Source organism: Garra rufa, chromosome 21 (genome assembly GCF_049309525.1).
Source record: "Garra rufa chromosome 21, GarRuf1.0, whole genome shotgun sequence".
Taxonomy (NCBI): domain Eukaryota; kingdom Metazoa; phylum Chordata; class Actinopteri; order Cypriniformes; family Cyprinidae; genus Garra; species Garra rufa.
The window spans coordinates 10,480,636-10,499,680 of NC_133381.1; the positions used below are offsets into that span (position 1 = coordinate 10,480,636).

General features: G+C 33.9%; 1 protein-coding gene across 1 annotated transcript in view; it reads right to left on the bottom strand.

The window, feature by feature from the left end:
• Positions 1-2,403: 2,403 nt before the first annotated feature.
• Positions 2,404-19,045, bottom strand: part of syne3 (spectrin repeat containing, nuclear envelope family member 3) — a 34,876-nt gene continuing 18,234 nt past the window's right edge. The window contains 7 exon segments of the mRNA XM_073826753.1: positions 2,404-5,851; positions 10,820-10,861; positions 11,609-11,782; positions 12,959-13,117; positions 15,157-15,712; positions 16,147-16,319; positions 17,476-17,637. Coding sequence (XP_073682854.1) covers positions 5,660-5,851; positions 10,820-10,861; positions 11,609-11,782; positions 12,959-13,117; positions 15,157-15,712; positions 16,147-16,319; positions 17,476-17,637 — 1,458 coding nt within the window. The 3' untranslated portion in view covers positions 2,404-5,659.

The following is a 19,045-nucleotide window of genomic DNA, read 5'->3' on the forward strand; positions in this document are numbered from 1 at the left end:
CATATTTTTTTATTTATATATATTTATATTTAGTTATATATTTACTCTAGATTATTATGGTTTATTAGAACTAAAACTTAACCCAAACCATTAAAATACACACACACATGAAAAACAAAAAATAAATAAAACCTAATTTAAAAAAAAACAAAAAAAACATTTGGTTTTAACTTAAAATAATGTTATCCGGCTGACTAAAAATTTTAAGTTTAGTCAACTAAATTATCCAAGTTGTCACTTAACAATAAGTAACTTAAATTTCAAGTTAGACTAAACTTAAAATAGTAACAAACTATTTTAAGTTGACAATTATTATTTTGAACAGTGTAGTTTCTAAATTAAGTTTTCAATGCAGTATTTTTTTTTACTTTTCTAAATGTAAAAAAAAAATCTATTCATATTTTATCTAAATATATATATATATATATATATATATATATTAAAAAAATTAATAAACCTTTTTTTAATAATTATAGTTATAGTTTTAGTCTGGATTATTATGGTTTACTAGAACTAAAACCATTAAAATACATTTTTTAAGATTTAAATTGTTTTAATGAATTTTACTTGAGGTTTTAATAAAAACAAAAAATATAAAAAATAAAACTAATTCAGAATATGAATAAAAACTATAATAGTATGTCAATTGTACTAAAATAAAACAGTTTTTAGTTACCAGTGATAACACTAGTGTAAAGCCTTTTCTTTAATACCTTTAAACCTTTAAAGTTTCCTCTTGTTTTGCAGATAAAGGGTAGTTTATTATTGGTTTTTGGTTAATGTGTCAGTGTGTATGAGTTTAAAGTGTGAAGAGCTGCAGAAACAAAGTCACTTTTTAATAAAATGAATCTGGGTAAATGACTGTACTATTCAAAACCCATTAATTTAACCTGAATGGCTAATGTACATCATGCATCAATCTGGATCCCTCCTCCAGAATTTCTAGGCATCAGAAAACAAACATGACTTGGATAGATACAGATATGACACATGGCATTTCCACACCAGAGAAATATCTGCCTATAAGCAGGAAGGAAACAGCAGTGTGAAATCTGCTGCTGCGCATGTGGGTGAGCGTGTAGGACAGATCCAACTCTTTCCCACTCGCAGGAATCGCATTTGAATAAATTAGGTCATGAAAGTGTGCTTTACATTTAAAGTCATATATAGTCATATCTTTGTGCCAAATAGGCAAGAGTTCACATACACACCTCGAAGACAAACAACCACCTGACTGCACTGCGACTATGTCAATAAACGCACTCCACTATTACCAAAGTTTAACCAAAACATATCTGTGCAGTCTGATAGTGACTCCAACAGCAGTATTCTTCAATTAGATCTAGTTTCCCTTTATCTGGTGACCTAAATGAAATAATAAATGAATCTGAAGCGACAGAGTACCACATACATTGTTGCTAAGGCAACCAAGAAAGGACAAATCCATGCAAATAAACAGCCAAACACTTATTTCCTTAACCATAGCTTGTCTGGTCCTAAAACGTAACCTTCCTATCCATCTTACAGAGGGTTTGCAATTACGTCATGATTTGGTCAGTTACCTGGATGCGTGGCCAAACTTGGATGTAAACAACAGCATTGACAGCACAGTTAATGTACTACTGAATACGTTTTTTCTGCTAATTTAGGCTGTCTAAACCATGGAAAAATGTGTGGAAGCTGCTAAATCATATAGAGAAGGACTTAGTAAGCAGGAAAGGTGCAATATTTTGACAAACTAAAGCCAATTTGCAATACCAAGGTACAAAACAAGCTGTTTTGCAGATAAAGGGTAGTTTATTATTGGTTTTTGGTTAATGTGTCAGTGTGTATGAGTTTAAAGTGTGAAGAGCTGCAGAAACAAAGTCACTTTTTAATCAAATGAATCTGGGTAAATGATCACTGTACTATTCAAAACCCATTCATTTAACCTGAATGGCTAATGTACATCATGCATCAATCTGTAACTAAGAATTTGCCAAGGGTATGAATAATTTTGGGCTAATTTTGAACGCTAATAGAACCGGAAGCCAGACATTAAATTTACAAATGGCCACATCCGCTCTTACGTGAAAAATAAGGTGGATTGCTTCTGCTTTCTAACTATACAAATAAAATCATCCGTAAAATAACCTCATGCTGACCTTAAATGGCCTCTATTCATAGGGAAGCAGCCCTGGCTGTGCTCTACTGCGAGATGTTTATACTCACCTGCACACTGGTTTTGTGTTTCATTATCTTCGCACATCTTGTCAGACCAGTTTAGCTTCGGTTTAATGCTGAATGTAGATAAACAGATACGTTACCTGCTAAAAAAGGATCAGAAGGGGAATCTTGATACTGAGTCACACATTTATCTGTTCCATCTCAAGTCCATAGCAACAAAAGAAACACAAATAGGACTGAAAATGCACTGCATGTTTATTGCCTGGAGTAAAATACAAAAATACTGGTTATATGCTTCATAGGTATATATTCATCAGTTTAAAGATACATCATAAGAGTTTCATTCATCCTTAAATATGGTAATAAAATAAATGTTGAACTTTTTTTTTAATACATTGTCTTACAACTCTTGGTCTTCATGCATTTGAAGTTGCTAGAATTTTCTACATGCTTTTTTGTTAGCGGTCTTTGAAAATAATTTCCAGTATTTTCTTCCCAAATCAAAGATCTTCAATGGGAAAACTCTCCCATGCACACAGTGCTGTAAACTAGCTATATTAGCATACATTTAAAGATCTTATACGGTGATCTCGTAACAGCTGAACCGTTTAACACAGTATTGTACAGTCTAGTATGAAGAATACAGTCTCATTGATGAAACCGTTATAGATCATTAAAGGGTTTGCATTGACATACAAAGAGATTAAAGCAACGGTTCAACCAAAAACACAAATTTGCTGAAAATTCTTACCCTTAGGCCATGCAAGACGTAGATGAGTTTGTGTCTTTATTAGAATCTGTTCTGATGAAGATACAAACTCATCTACATCTCAAATGAGCTGAGGATGAGTACATTTTCAGTAAATTTTTGGGTGAACTATTTCTTTAAATACAAACAACAAAGCAGTGCAATAAACTGATATGCCAAGTTTCAACATTGCAGTTTCTTTTAGAAAATGCAGCATGTTTTCTGTTAAATCTCTTTTTCTGACCATGCACTATTATTAATGCATTTAACATTAGATAGTGCATCACATATTAACGGAAATTAGTTTTAACATAGCATAGATACACAAAGAGGTGAAAGGTCTGAACACGATTTAAAAAGGGCATTTTGCTAAAGAATAAAAGCGTTGTGCGTATGTGTAATACTAGTCAAAGCTGTAAAGCCATGCAATTAGCCTCTAATAACATGTCTAACACTGCAAATATAAAGCTCAAGGATGCGTTCAAACAGGGTTTTGACTTTTGCCAGCTCTGAATGACAAAGCGTTTGTCAGAGAAGCCTTAGCTCTGGACAAAAAATAAATCAAGGCATTCCTTTCATCAAACCATGACCTTAAAGAACCAGTCCTGAAAGAATAACTGAACTCAGCCTCTGATTGTTTTGGGCCCTTAGAAATCCCAGCTGAGACACTGCATGCAAAAAAGGAAAGAAAAGAAAAACAGACCAAGAAGGTCACTGAGTTCCAACATTCTGTTCAAAAAAGGACATTTTCCCCCAAAACAGAGCTATTTTTACTCCGTAATCTATGCCTGCAAAAGACGTACAGTAACCTATAACAACAATCAGAGGCCAACCAATGCCAAAACTCAGTCTTAAAGCTCAACAATGTAACCGTTGAAAGAAAACCATTCTATGAACATGTGCACAGCACCTTAGCTATGGAGTGATACAGGAATGTCTGTGTTGATTTTCACCTTTTCCACTTCTAAAATGCTCTAATAAGAGCTACGTTTTGAAACATTTAGATGGTCTAGTCTTATGTATCACGACTCATTGAGATTAGAATCAAATACCAGCAGCACAGTGATAAATTATGTCCTATTAACAAACACAGTTTAGCTTTTGAGTGGCCTGAGTAAAACCGTGAACAAAAGATTTTAAACAAGTGGTATGAATAAAAACATGCACAATTCAGTTTAAATACACCACATACCACAGTATTAAAATGATTTATAGGAACAGCTCACCTGAAAATTAAAATAGTCATTTACTCACCCTTATGTCTTCGAATAATTTTTTTAGTTCTGTCAAATCGATTAATCGCGATTAATCGCATTTAAAATAAAAGTTTGTGTTAACATAATATGTGTGTGTACTGTGTATATTTATATATACATATAAACATATGTAAACAAACTTTCATTTTGGATGCAATTAATCTTAAAATTTTTAGTTCTGTCAAATCGATTAATCACAATTAATCGCATCCAAATTAAAAGTATGTGTTTACATAATATATGTGTACTGTGTATATTTATATTTACATACATATAAACATACACATCACACACACACACACACACACACACACACACACACACACACACACACGTAAACAAACTTTCATTTTGGATGCAATTAATCGATTAAAATTATAAGTGCTGTAAAAATCGATTAATCACGATTAATCGCATCCAAAATAAAAGTGTGTGTTTACATAATATGTGTGTGTACTGTGTATATTTATATGTATATATAAATATACACAGTACTCACACATATGTAAACAAAATTTTATTTTGGATGCAATTAATTATTTTTTTTTTAGTCCTGTCAAATCGATTAATCACGATTAAATCGCATCCAAAATAAAAGTGTGTGTTTACATAATATATGTGTGTACTGTGTATATTTTTATGTGTATATATATATACACACATATGTAAACAAACTTTTATTTTGGGTGCAGTTAATCGTGATTAATCAATCTGGTGTTCATTGTATGACTAAAAACAATAGAAATATTAGTACTGTCAAATCGATCAATCAGAATTAATCTCATCTAAAATAAAAGTGTGCGTTTACATAATATGTGTGTACTGTGTATATTTATATGTATATATAAATACACACATATGTAAACAAACATTTACTTTGGATGCGATTAATCACGATTAATCCAAAATTTGTTTTGTTTTTATTCATAAAATGCATGGCAGTAGGGTCGAAAACAACATTGGATCCCACTGACAAAAAATTGTGTTACAAACATGTTTGGTACAACATGAGGGTGAGTACATGATGGCAGAACATCTTTTTTGGGTGAACTAACCCTTCAGTAACTAGCTACAACAGAACGAACATAAAAACATGAGGGATTTGCTATGGATCCTGAGTAGATATCTTTAAGGGAGTTTTGCTCTTTGTAAAAGCTGCATTGGTTTCTCCAAATGCCTGTAGAGAAATGAACAGCTTGAATCATGTCGAGCAGGTTGTGAGCGTCTATGCCATCCACCCACACACTCTTTCACTCTCTCTCGCACTCACACACACACACACACACACACACACACACACACACACACAAAAAGCTTTCTCATCTGCTGGGTCCACCGGTGGGTGTACGATGGAGTGAGACCAGCTGAGAGCCAAAAATAAAATGACTTAAAACATTAACGGAACAATGCTAAAAAATATATTTGTTACATAAACACAAGCGCAGATTGCCGTATTTGCCCAATAAAAGCTGCTTTTGTCTGTCGACGCTTATGTAGGCGGAGGTCCGTCGTAGCGGAGCATGATGTTGAAGGAGCGAGCGAAGTTGTTGGACAGCGAACAGCTGGTGCCCTCATCCATCATGGGCAGCAGGAAGGCCAGCAGCAACAGGGCCAACAACAGGAGCTGGAGAGGAAGAGCCACGCGACATACACGGTACAGGAAGCTGAGACTGCTGTTCGCCTGCAAAACACACAATCACAGATGTTGTTAAATGCTGAACGGCTCTATTATAAAACCTTGAGTTTCTACAGGAGTGTTCACACTGGAGGTCAGCAAATAGCTGTGCTGTTGCATGCTAACACTGTTGGTGCTTCAGGTGTCCAACTGTTTAAATCAGGCAAATCACTAAATCCAAATGAAAATAAATTACTTTGATCATTGCTCATTACAGTCAGTGTTCATTACCCTTAATGCAACATACTAAACTATAATAAAATCACAAAAGTTACAGGTTGGAAACAAGTGATTTGAGAAAAGCTTAGAATTAATTGAATCATAAAAATGTAAAAAAAAAAAAATTACATTCACTTGCATGCTGTGTAAAAATTAACCAACATTAGAGAACTGCGAAAATGCAAATGTGTTAAATTTGATTAAAAAAAAATTCATGAAATATTTTTTACTATTTAAATGAACTCTTTTCTATTTGAATATATTTTAAAATGTAATTTATTCCTGATTTCAAAGCTGAATTTTTAGCATCATTACTCCTGTCACAGGATGCTTCAGAAATCATTCTAATAGTCGTATTTGCTGCTCAAAAAAAAAAAAAAAAAAATGAAAACAGCTGAGTAGACTTTTTTCAGGTTTCTTTGAAAATATTGATGACAATGATAATAAAAATAATAATAAAAATGTTTCAATCAGCATATTAGAATTATTTCTGAAGGAACATGTGACACTGAAGACTGGAGTAATGATGCTGAAAATTTAGCTTTGATCACACAAATAAATTACATTTTCAAATATATTCAAAATAGAAAACAGTTATTTTAAATAGTAAAAAATATTTTAAAATTGTACTGTTTTTGTTGTACTTTGGATCAAATAAATGCAGGCTTGGTGAGCTGAAGAGGCTTCTTTAAAAAAACATTAAAAATCTTTTTGGGGTTTTTTATTACATGGAAGAAATTTCTACAGATGCTTTGAAGTTATGAAAAAATACCACCACTAAAAATTTACTTTTCTTCTTTTTTGAATAAAAACCCTGAATGAACTTACTGCAGTGCATTCTGGGGTTGCCTTATTCAACCAGAATTTTTGGAAACGTTTCTCTAAAAAAAAGTCTTTGTGCCTAGTGTTTTTAAAGTCTCTTCTGAGAAAATTTGTTCAATTGGTTGCCATATTTGCAATGCCTCCAAGAAGCTATTTTGGTCATTCAAGACCAACTCCAATCTACTTGAATTGGGAAATCTCAAATGCTGGCCGAACCCATATTTAAATAACCTATTTAAAATCAGCAATAAAATCTGTCATGAACTGCCTCATTAATATTGCTTCTTATCCTCAATTAGCACTAAAATGCACAAATTTCAGACTGGCCCTGCCAACGCATGTGTAATCCTAAGCACTCGTCTCAGGACACAACCAGACCTGCAGCAACACAATGACTTCATCAACTGCAGATTGGCTCTTTTGGCAATATTAAGCATTGGCATTTATCCCATTTATGGTAATATGAGTAAACTGTCTTGGTATTTCTAAAGTACTTGTTGCTGCCAAGGTAGGCCACTCACTTGATTTATTACAAAAATAATGTGGGCACACAATAAGCTCAAATTCAAGAGTATAACTTAAAATTGCCAACTAGTATATAAAGGAAAAGTTTGACTTTTTTAAGCAGGTGGATGATAAAAAGTCTTTAAAGTCTTGTAAATTCTCTACAAATCATGAGATTACAAAAAACAAAACTCTTTGCTAATAATAATATATTTCTGATTTGTGACTTAATGCACTTACACAGCACTCATCTCTCATTCATTAGCATTATGCATCTGATAAAAAAACCTCACAATGACTGAGTCATTTTTCTATGACTCACTGGATGCCGAAAACAAATTCATACAGACAAATGCATACCTGAAAAAAAAAAGTAAGTTTTCCAAGCTCCTGTAGAACTGTGGGAGTGAATGTCCACCCACAGCTGCTCAACACCCGCCATCGCTTTGAGATATCTGAACTTAATACAACCCTTTCTATTCAAACTGTAGCAAAGCTGAGGAACATGGGAACTGTTTCTCTCTGGGTGTTTGAGAGAGAGTGCAGAAGTACGAGAAAGTGAGGAGGAGGAAATGTGGGCGGATGAAAAGCCGAAATCTCTTTCCACACTTTTCTTTTGTCAGTCTCTATTGAGGACAATATAATTACACCGAAAAGTAATTACAGCAGTGCTCAGGCCTGGTGTAATGTATAGAACGATAGACTATTCTTACAGATACACATCATCTGATCATATCGTTCTGGTTTGATAATCATACAATAGGACAATATATTTAATAACAACAAATAATTATAGATTCGACGCAAACAGCCTGTAATTACAGTTACACAAAGATTACCCCCACTGACAACTTAAAGTGTCATTTTCACAATTAGATGACTATATTTGGTCAGTGACAGATAATCGAAGTGTGTGCGGAGTGTATATTTTTCCAGTATGATAATGGCAGGTTACTAAGACAGCAGATGATGACGGTTTCCACGACAGAGACAAGCACAAACATGTTTGCAATGGCAAAATACAGACAAAACAAAAATGTCTGGAAATACAACCAGAAGACAGTATCACTCCACTTGCAGTATTTCTCACAGTGAGTGTCATGGCGGACATATTGGCAGTATTGGACGTATTGTCATGGCAGTATTATAAGGAAAGGAGGAAGGAAAGGGGGTGAGTGAGACCAAGTATGGTGACCCATACAAGGAATTTGTGCTCTGCATTTAACCCATCCAAGTGCACACACACAGTAGTGAACACACACACACCGTGAACACACACCCGGAGCAGTGGGCAGCCATTGCTGCGGCGCCCGGGGAGCAGTTGGGGGATCGGTGCCTTGCTCAAGGGACTCACCTCAGTCGTGGTATTGAGGGTGGAGAGAGTGCTGTACATTCACTCCCCCCACCTACAATCCCTGCCGGACCTGAGACTCGAACCTGCAACCTTTGGGTTACAATTCCGAATCTCTAACCATTAGGCCACGGCTGCCCCATGAATACAGTTGAAGTCAAAAGTTGACATACACCTTACAGAATCTGCAAAATGTTAATTATTTTACCAAATTAAGACGGATCACACAAAATGCATGTTATTTTTTTACTTAGTACTGACCTGAATAAGATATTTCAAATAAAAAACATTTACATATAGTCCACAGGAGAAAATAATAGTTGAATTTATAAAAAACCCGTTCATAAGATTACATACACTTGATTCTTAATACTGTGTTGTTACCGGAATGATCCACAGCTGTTTTTTTTTTTTTTTTGTTTAGTGATAGTTGTTCATGAGTCCCTTGTTTGTCCTGAACAGTTAAACTGCCTGCAGTTCTTCAGAAAAATCCATCAGGTCCCACAAATTCTTTGTTTTTTTAGCATTTTTGTGTATTTGAACCGTTTCCAACAATGACTGCATGATTTTGAGATCCATCTTTTCACACTGAGGACAACTGAGGGACTCATATGCAACTATTACTGAAGGTTCAAAAGCTCACTGATTGTTCAGAAGGAAAAACGATGCATTAAGAGCCAGAGGTGTAAACTTTTGAAAAGAGTAAAGATGTGTACATTTTTGGCCTAAATATTATATTTTTTTCATTTAGTACTGCCTTTCAGAATCTACAGAAGATACTTACATATTTGCCAAAAGACAAAATAAGCTAAATTTACCCTGATCTTCAAATTCTTGAAAGGCTCTTAATGCATCGTGTTTCCTTCTGAAGCATCAGTGAGCGTTTGAACCCTCTGTAATAGTTGCAGTCCCTTAGTTGTCCTCAGTGTGAAAAGATGGATCTCAAAATCATACAGTCATTGTTGAGCGTTCAAATGCACAAAAATGCTAAAAAACCCAAAGAATTTGATCCCTCTTCATTTGGTAAAATAATGAACATTTTGCAGATTCTGTAATGTAAACTGTAAATAAACTTTGGACTTCAACTGTAATACTGTTTTTGTAGTTTTAAGAGTTTTTTTAGGTGACAATGTACTTGGTTATACTTCAAATATGCGGTATGTTAATAAAGATAACGTCTGTTTGAAAATTTGCTTCAATGTTTTTGGGATGTGAGCTCCAGAGTGTCAGTGGTGCTTTTTAAAATGGAGCCATTTCAAAATAATTCAAAAGTTTTTTTTGCATATTTTGCAGAACTAGTTCAACCAAAGTGTTTGTGAATAGCCTTATTAATTAGATGGTAATGCTGCTTGTGCAGAACAACATTTCTATCTCCATCTACTAATATCTGCTTATGTAAATAACGCAGGCAAGCTCAGAACAGTCTTTTATATGCAGTCAGAAGGGCACCTGCGTCTCTTCTCAAGCAGACGTGACCGTTCATGAACAGATGGCCAGAGAGTGAAGGAGTAAGAAGAGAGGTGTTAAAAAAGGTGTGAAATTACTGAGAAAGATTAACACCCTCCCTACAGAGACACAGTGGAGCAACTGTCTTGATGTCTCTAAGTGGCCCAACAAGCCAAAAACATACCATTTGATTTCAAGGGCTAAGACTATGCTTTGTTTCTGGCCTTCAACACTATTTATAAGCCCCTATTTCAAAGCCCTCCTTACTGATCCATCTGAAAGGTGTCTGACTTTACTTGACAGTGCCTACAAACTCTTAAAAAGTTGACATGAAAGGGCATTCAAAAACCATTTTGTCAAACAAAATGATTCGAATTACTAAATAAGCACTTTCTTTCACTATTATTAATCACAGGCCACTGTTACATCGCAGAAACAAACTCCACCAGCCTCAGTTGGTGTCAATAAATAAGCACTTTCAATTCTATTCAAGACCTGAAAAGGGAATACTTTCTTTTCAAAAAGGCTTCAAACTATCTCCACTGTCAGATCAGAGAGATTTTGAAACTCACTTTAAACACAAGCCTTAACACTTATGGCTTCAAGGCCTACTTTCAAAGAATAAAACCTACCTTTCCAGCTCGGACATGCTCTTGTCCCTGTCCACTGACACCCTGAAACAAACAGAAACATTTGGTTTAGTTAGTTACATCCAGCTACAAGCTGCTGCCCCCTTGTGGTGGACACATGATACTACATTAAAACTTGCATTGGTTAATGGAGAAATCATGTAGTGGATGATATATGGCTCTTTCCTGGTGTAAAGGATTGCTAATTTGTGAAATCTGTATTGTATTGACCTTCTTGTATGGAATAGTTTTGAATGACTTTTATTTTGGTACAAACTTAACGCACAACAGTGATTGCATAAAGTGCGTCCCTTTTCCACTGTCGGTAGGTGTGTGCGCTTTGTGAAGGACGCAGCCTGCACTTTGTGGCGTTCTTCTCGCTCAATCGGACTTCTGCATCTCACTGAAAAAGGGTTATAAGGTAAATTAATTTGTACATTTGTATTATGCGAATCGCAATGTAATGGTTTCGTAATTGGTTTATGTAGTGTTTGTTTTTGTGTCGTAGTTCTAACGGTGTCTACTTGAATGTCAACGTATTAAACATTTTTGGAAACATCAGTCAAGGAGCCTGACCATCAGTTCAGTGGGTTAGCAACACCTGGTATTCATTATATAATAATTTTGTTCACCATTTTTCAAAACAGAAGGCAGTTGAAATTATAGCTCCAGGTTAAAAATGCATTCAATGGCTCAATACATTTTATGGCTCAAAAAAATAAAAGTAAAAAAATTAATGAAAAATAAAAAAGTTATAAAAAGGGAAATAGCTATCACAGATTTTCTTTGTACCTTGGCTTTCTGCAGACCTCTGAGGTCATCAACCTCTTTAAGTTTGGACTTGTATAACATCCAGCGATAACGCAGATCTTCTAGTTCCTCGTCTTCCTCCGCTGACTTACTCTGCCGAACAGTCATCAACTTTTGGAACTGACTTTGACCCCAGGCTACACCGGCATGTAAACCCTATACAACAAAATCAAGATACAATATAAGGGGTTTGTAGTGTACTTGTTAAATATTGCTGCTCATAACTGAGCTTTTGTGGTTGTCTGATAAAAGTACAGTATTATTCAAAAGTTTGGTGTTGGAATTTTTGAAAGTCTCTTATGTGTATCGAGGCTGTTATTATTTAATCTAAAATACAGTAAATACTTAATTACTGTGAAATATCACTATAATTTAAAATAACTGTTTTCTACTTTAACATATTTAATTTTATTTTAATAATCTTATGGCAAAGCTTATGGGTCAATTGTTTGAAACTGAAATTTATACATAATCTGAAAGGTAAATAAATAAGCTTTCTATTGAATGGTTTGTTAGGATAGGACAATATTTGGCTGAGATACAGCTATTTGAAAATCTGGAATCTGATGGTGCAAAAAAATCTAAATACTGAGAAAATCGCCTTTAAAGTTATCAAAATAAAGTTCTTAGCAATGCATACTACTAATAAAAAATTAAGTTTTGATATATTTACAGTAGGACATTTACTAAATATCTTCATGGATTATGATCTTTACCTAATATCCTAATGATTTTTGGCATTAAAAAAAAAATCTATATTTTTGACCCATACAATGTATTTTTGGCTATTGCTACAAATGCTGCTACTTAAGACTGGTTTTGTGGTCCAGGGTCACATATAGTAGTTTCACTGAAAGATTTTCATGATATATTAAACAGGAAAACCACCTATGAATTGCCATTACCAAATCAGAGCTATGAAGCTGTGGCTGTTACAAAAAAAGTCAACGTGACACAGTGGCTGTCAGCTCAACAACTGTCATCAGATATGACAGCTTCCAGGTAGTTGTGAAGTCTGAATTTTTCCAAGCCTTGGGTAAAACCTGAGCACAAGCTTTTCAAAGCTTTCAGGTCTGCAACTACAATGACACTGATTTAAACTGCACATGGCACAGTACACATCAGATTCCCACAGACATGTAGCTTCACATATGGAAAATTATCCAGCATGTTCTGTGTGCCCAAAGTAAAACATCACACTGCGCTTTGTTGAATAAGATATCAAAGCTATCAACGATTGTTTTTTGCTCCAACACTTTTTGGACTTGGCATAAAACTTTAATCAAAAACAGATAAAAAGAAAGCAAAAAAATTTTAACAAACACCACCAACCTTGAGTGTATTCTGTCTTATCCTCAGTTCTTTAGCGCTCAAGGATCTTTGGTTGTTCAGAATTCCTGTGAGTTTGTCGTTTTCCTTGTGAAGCCACGCTTCAAACTCCCTCCTCTGGGCCTCCATATCAGCATGATGCTGGGGCCCCTGGGAGCCCATCTGCAGCAGAAATGAAAAGATACATCCCTCTGTCCGTTTATGATTATAGCCTAGGTACTGCTTGCATAATAGTGGCTTAAGGGCTGGGTGATCTAACTAAAAATGTATCTCCATATTTTTATGTCTTTTGATGATATTGCACATCTCTTTTTATCTATTTGCTCTGAAATAGCACCAGACTCAGAGTATAACGGAACATGCTTAATAATTAGTACTGTCAAAATTAGTGTGTTAACGCAGGTGATACATTTTTTCAGTTTAATGGCGTTTAAAATATTTAACACAGGTAACGCAGGGACGAAGCAAGGGTTGGTCACCCCACTCACAACTGCTGCTTGTCTCTTTTTTTTCTTGACAAAAAGGGTTTATTTAATCGCAGACCTACAACTTTAAAAGCACATCAAACGAGAGACTTTTGAGTCAAACAACCGTGAGAAAGCTACAGGTGATGAGGGAGCTTAAGTAGAACAACAGTGAACTGCGGTCAGATGAGATGTTGTCAGGCCATATGTCAGTAAATATATACTGAGCTCATAGTACATGCTTTTTAATTCACGCACAAATGGCGGTGCACGCTATAGTCTGTATCATTTCATAAATTCATATTAAAGTGCAAATGAAACTACAAGCATGTGTGATCTGCGTCACATTCTGCTGTGATGTCTATTAATCAAAGAACAAAAGAAAAAAAAAGAAAATCAATCACTATTGTAGCCTTATGGAATCGTCTGTATTTAATAACTTTATTCAATTTCTGTATATTTCCTAGTTGCTGCAGGGCACAGGAAAATAATGGGTTTATGTGAAGATTGTTTTAAGTTCACTTAAATTAGAAGTTATTCTTTGAAGTCTAATACATTTTCAAATTGATATCTCTGAAATATACTGAATGTTGAATGGCTATAGTCAATTGTTAAATATTAGGGGAAAAAAATCCTAGTGACATCAGTAATATTGGTATCAGTGATACAAATATTAACAAACATTAAAAATATACTGTCTTTATGTTGTTTCTACACTTGAAGATTGAATGTGAAATTTTTTCACTATAAAAGTATATTTAAAAAATTTCAACGTTAGTTGAGATTAAGCTTTAAGCCAACCACTCACCATTTACTTGATAAAAACAGAAAAAACTACAATATTGTGAAATATTATTACAAATGATTTTTTTTCCATTTGAATATATTTTAAAATGTAATTTTTTCCTGTGATCAAAGCTACACTTTTAGCATCATTACTCCAGTCTTCAGTGTCATATGATCCTTCAGAAATCATTCAAATATTTGCTGTTTGAGAGCATTATTATCAATATTTAAGACAGTTGAGTATTTTTTTTCAGGATTCTATGATGAATAGAAAGATACAAAGATTAGCATTTATCTGAAAATATATACTATACTATTCAAAAGCTTAGAGATTTATTTAGCAAGGATGCTTTAAATTTAGCAAAAGTGATGTTAAAGACATTTATAACGTTAAAAAAGATTTCTATTTCAGATAAATGCTGTTCTTCTGAACTTTCCATTCATCAAAAGAAAACTAAAAAAAAATCTTTTTAGCTGTTTTTTAACAAATGTTTTTCAGCAGCAAATAAGACAATTAGAATGATTTTTGAAGGATCATGTAACTGGAGTAATGATGCTAAAAATTTAGCTTTGAAATCACAGGAACAAATTACATTTTAAAATATATTCAAATAGAAAACTGTTATTTTAAATAATAAAATATTTCAAAATGTTACTGTTTTTGCTGTTCTTTGGATCAAATAAATACAGGCTGGCGAGTAGATGAGGCTTCTTTAAAAAAACATCAAAAATCTTACTGTCCAAAAACTCTTGACTGGTAGTGTATTTTAAAATGCAATTTTTTACTACAAAAACTACATCAAATAAAAGCATTGGAATATTTACTTTATAATTTAATTACATTGCAAACAAAATCACTGCAAATGCATAGCATATTTTGATATAATGCCCAGCCCTAATGGTAACGGTCAGAAAAAAAAAAAAGAAGAATCATATTTTATTCATTCTAACCTGAGTGTCATCAGGGGGGATCTGCGACGGCCGCTTCCTTTTTTGTGCATCAGAGTCGGCCCCACTTAAAAAGCTGTGTCTGTCTTTTATTTCCAGGTCTTCAATCCCAGAACCAGCTGTATGTTGTTCAACCCATTTCCCAGTCCGACCACCACTGCTGATGAAGTCACCTTCAACCATTCCCATCCGCTTCCTGTTCACATTACGGTCACTTCCAGATATGACTGCATCCACCTCATCATCCATGGACTGGTCTTGATAACCCCACTCTTGTCTCCAGACCTCTGAACCTCCTCGCCTTGAGACACCCTCAGGGAGCACGATTCGAATTCGATCTGATTTTGCGTCCATGTTTCTCTCTAGTCCTGGGTGGCCTGTTGAATCTGATCCATGGTAGGATCTCTGATGCTGGTCTTTTCCTTCATCTCCTTTGGCAAATCCCACTTCAAAGTCTGAAGACGTTCCCTGGTGATGGCCTTCAGCCCATCTGTCCAGGAACTCAGTCCTCTGTAATAGGGAGTCTTGGTTGCCTGTGGCTGCATGTCCATTCAGAAGCCTAATAAATTAAGGTGAAAAAGATAATTTGGTTGTTAAAACTGAATTTTTATTTCATAAAAATGTGCTGAAGTGAGATATACTGGCCAGGTCAGTGATTAATCAGCCAGTATTTTACACTGAAAATACTTATATTACCTTTAAAATAATTTGTTCAAAAGTAAATGCTACATTCTGTATGTTTTTTCTCAACTTCTGACTAGTAAACAACATGAGTCAGCACTGACTCACAAAGCAATCAACAATAATTATAAAAGATGACCAGGTGAGCTGGGTGCAGTACAAACAGAATGTGAAATATGTGTGCTATAAATTCCTATGAGGTTTGTTCATCATGTCTGACAAAATATCATAATTAAGACTCCTTGAGTCATAGTTTCTCTCCATTTAATACCATCAACACCCAGTATTACTGGAAGCATTGCTTCTTCTAACCTGTACAGGTTGAGACTAAGCGTGTGGAGGGACATCCAGGTCTCTCTGAGGCGTTTAAGGTCTTGCTGGATGTGAACTTTGCCTTCATCAGAGGTTCTGGCCAGCACGGTTTGACCCTGAGCCTCTGTCTGATGAAGCTGAAGCTCCTTCTCTGGAAACTCTCCTAGCGCCCTCTAGAGGACAACAACAGTGATGGAAGGTTGAGTCTAAAATGCTACAAAAACATCCATGCATAGGCAACCATTTATTTGCTTTTGTGACACAAATCAACAAATAGAAATACATCAAGTATTTGACTCTAGTTAAATATCTTTAGAAGTGAATAATTTTTATCTCTCACAAAAATGTACTGTGGTAATCATGATGCCTGCCAAAAAAGTGCTGCAAAAATAAATAAATAAATAAATAAAATAAAATAAATAAATAAAATAAAATAAAAATCTATCTTTGGCCGATACGAGAATACATTTAAATCATGGTAATCTGGAAATAAAATAAAATAAAATAATCTATCACTGGGTGAAGAATACATCTATATCATGATAATCTGGAAATAATAAATCAAAATAAAATAAAATAAAAATAATCTATCAGTGGGTGATATAAGAATACTTTTTACATAATAATCTGGAAATAAAATAAAAATAAAAAATATATCAGTGGGTGAAAAATACATTCATATCATGATAATCTGGAAATAACAAAATAAAATAAAAATAATTTATCAGTGGGCAACATATGGATACATTTATATCATAATAATCTGAAAATAAAACAAATACAAAATAAATCTATCAGTGGGTGAAGAATACATTTATATCATGATAATCTGGAAATAATAATAATAAAAAAATATAATAATTATCAGTGGGCGATATAGGATTTTTTAAATTATTATTATTATTATTATTTTACCAATTTCACTTTTCTAAAGAATTTCTTCATTTCCATGACTGAAAATAATTTTTAATTGCCTGATATTTCCAGATTTTTTCATAACTGTGTGAACTGTGTGAACCTTTTTAAACATATTTTCTAGCACACAAATATTTATTTATTTTGAAGTGCTTTAAAGCCTTGTTTGCACATTGTTTGAATGTTTTAGAATACTATGCTTTATAATCTTTTGCTTCTTCATTCAGATTATTAAACAAATAAATCAATGTATAAATTTATTATTTAAATAAAATAATAATAATAGTAATTTGAATAGATTAGAATATCATCCCATCCTTCAAACATTGCAAATAGCTTTCAGAAGCTTAGTTAAGTTTATTTCATGCATTTTTCTTAATAACATTAACTGTAGTAGCTTGCTCATAGGCGTACCTCAGCCTCATGCTGGCGGTTATTGATGCTCCATTCCCCATCTGATCCGTGAAATGACTCTAGCTTCTGTCTCATGATCATTAACCACTTCTCCATATTCAGAATATTGTCATGGAAACTCTCATGTTCTGCAATGCTCTCCTCACTTTCAATCACCTTCATCTGGAATGAACAGCAACACATACAAACATAAATACACACATACATACATTATGAACCTGAAACAGACATGAGAAGCATTTTAATGCAGTAAAATTTTGGTATCTTTTCAGAAAAAAAAAAAAAACTCTTCAGACCACAAGTGTGCATTAAAACTGAAATAAGGAGGTTTGATCAAGGCCTTCATAGTCATCTTCTTCATCATCATCATGATCAACACACAGCGGGAGATGTGGAAACTAGGGTGTGATCACAGCGGTTTCCATAGATCTTCAGGGTTAAATCAGAATCACTTGTGAAGTTGGGCATTTTTGAAGTGGCTAGTAAAAAGATATGTAGCCTCCCCTCATTATTCTGAATTTCGGATTTCTATCAATTAGCGATAAAAATGTTATGAATGTGAGGAATAGCTCATTCAAACAAGAAAATTAACTTACTCTTTGAAAATCCTCCCTATGCAGCAGCTCTCAAATTCATAAATTCACCTCAGTTACTGTAAATTCTTTTAAGAGAATTCTTTCAACAGGTTTTACTTTGTATCATGGATGCCTGGGCACAGGATCTAATAAATCATGTTCACACAGTATTTCTACACTTGCAATGAGTGTATGATAATATGAGCATGATAATATGATTGGTTTAAATTTAGAACAGAAAAGCTTTCATGTTTTTCAAAGACACCCTTTTGTAAATTCCTCAACAAATCTTTGATTGTTCCACAGAATCATTTCCATGAAAAAAATTCAAATAAATTCCGCTTATTTGAATGTTCTATTCCTGAATCCTGAAAAAACTGTATAATGGTTTCCACAGAAATATTAAACGGTAAAAACAGGTCTCTTGAACACCATATTAGCATGAATCAGGATTATTTCTGAAGGATCATGTGACCTGAAGACTGGAGTAATGGCTCCTGATAATTCTGTTTTACCATCACAGGAATAAATTACAGTTTAAAATAATTAAAATACATAACAGTCATTTTAAACTGTAATAATATCTTATAATGTCTGAGTTTTATTGTATTTTGATCAAATAAAGGCAGGTTTCAAATTCCATTTTTCTGGATTCTCTTTTTTTCCTGTTTCAATTTATCTGGATTCCATTTAAATTTATCTAGATTCTGTTTTAATGTTTTTAATTGAAATCATGAAACAATATTAAACAGCAATTTATTTATAGGCCCTATGAAATAAGTTCCCCCCCCCCCCCCCAAATTCCATTTTATTTTTTTCCTGATTCTGTTCTTCCCATTTTAATTTTTCTCGATCTGGAATGTTTTTTTTTCTCTCTAGACTTAAATTGAAAATATGAAACAATATTAAACAGCAATTTATTAAAAGTTTAACAAAAGTTTGGCCCTGTGAATTTTGTTTTATGTAATTTTTTTTCCTCAAATTCATTTATTTTT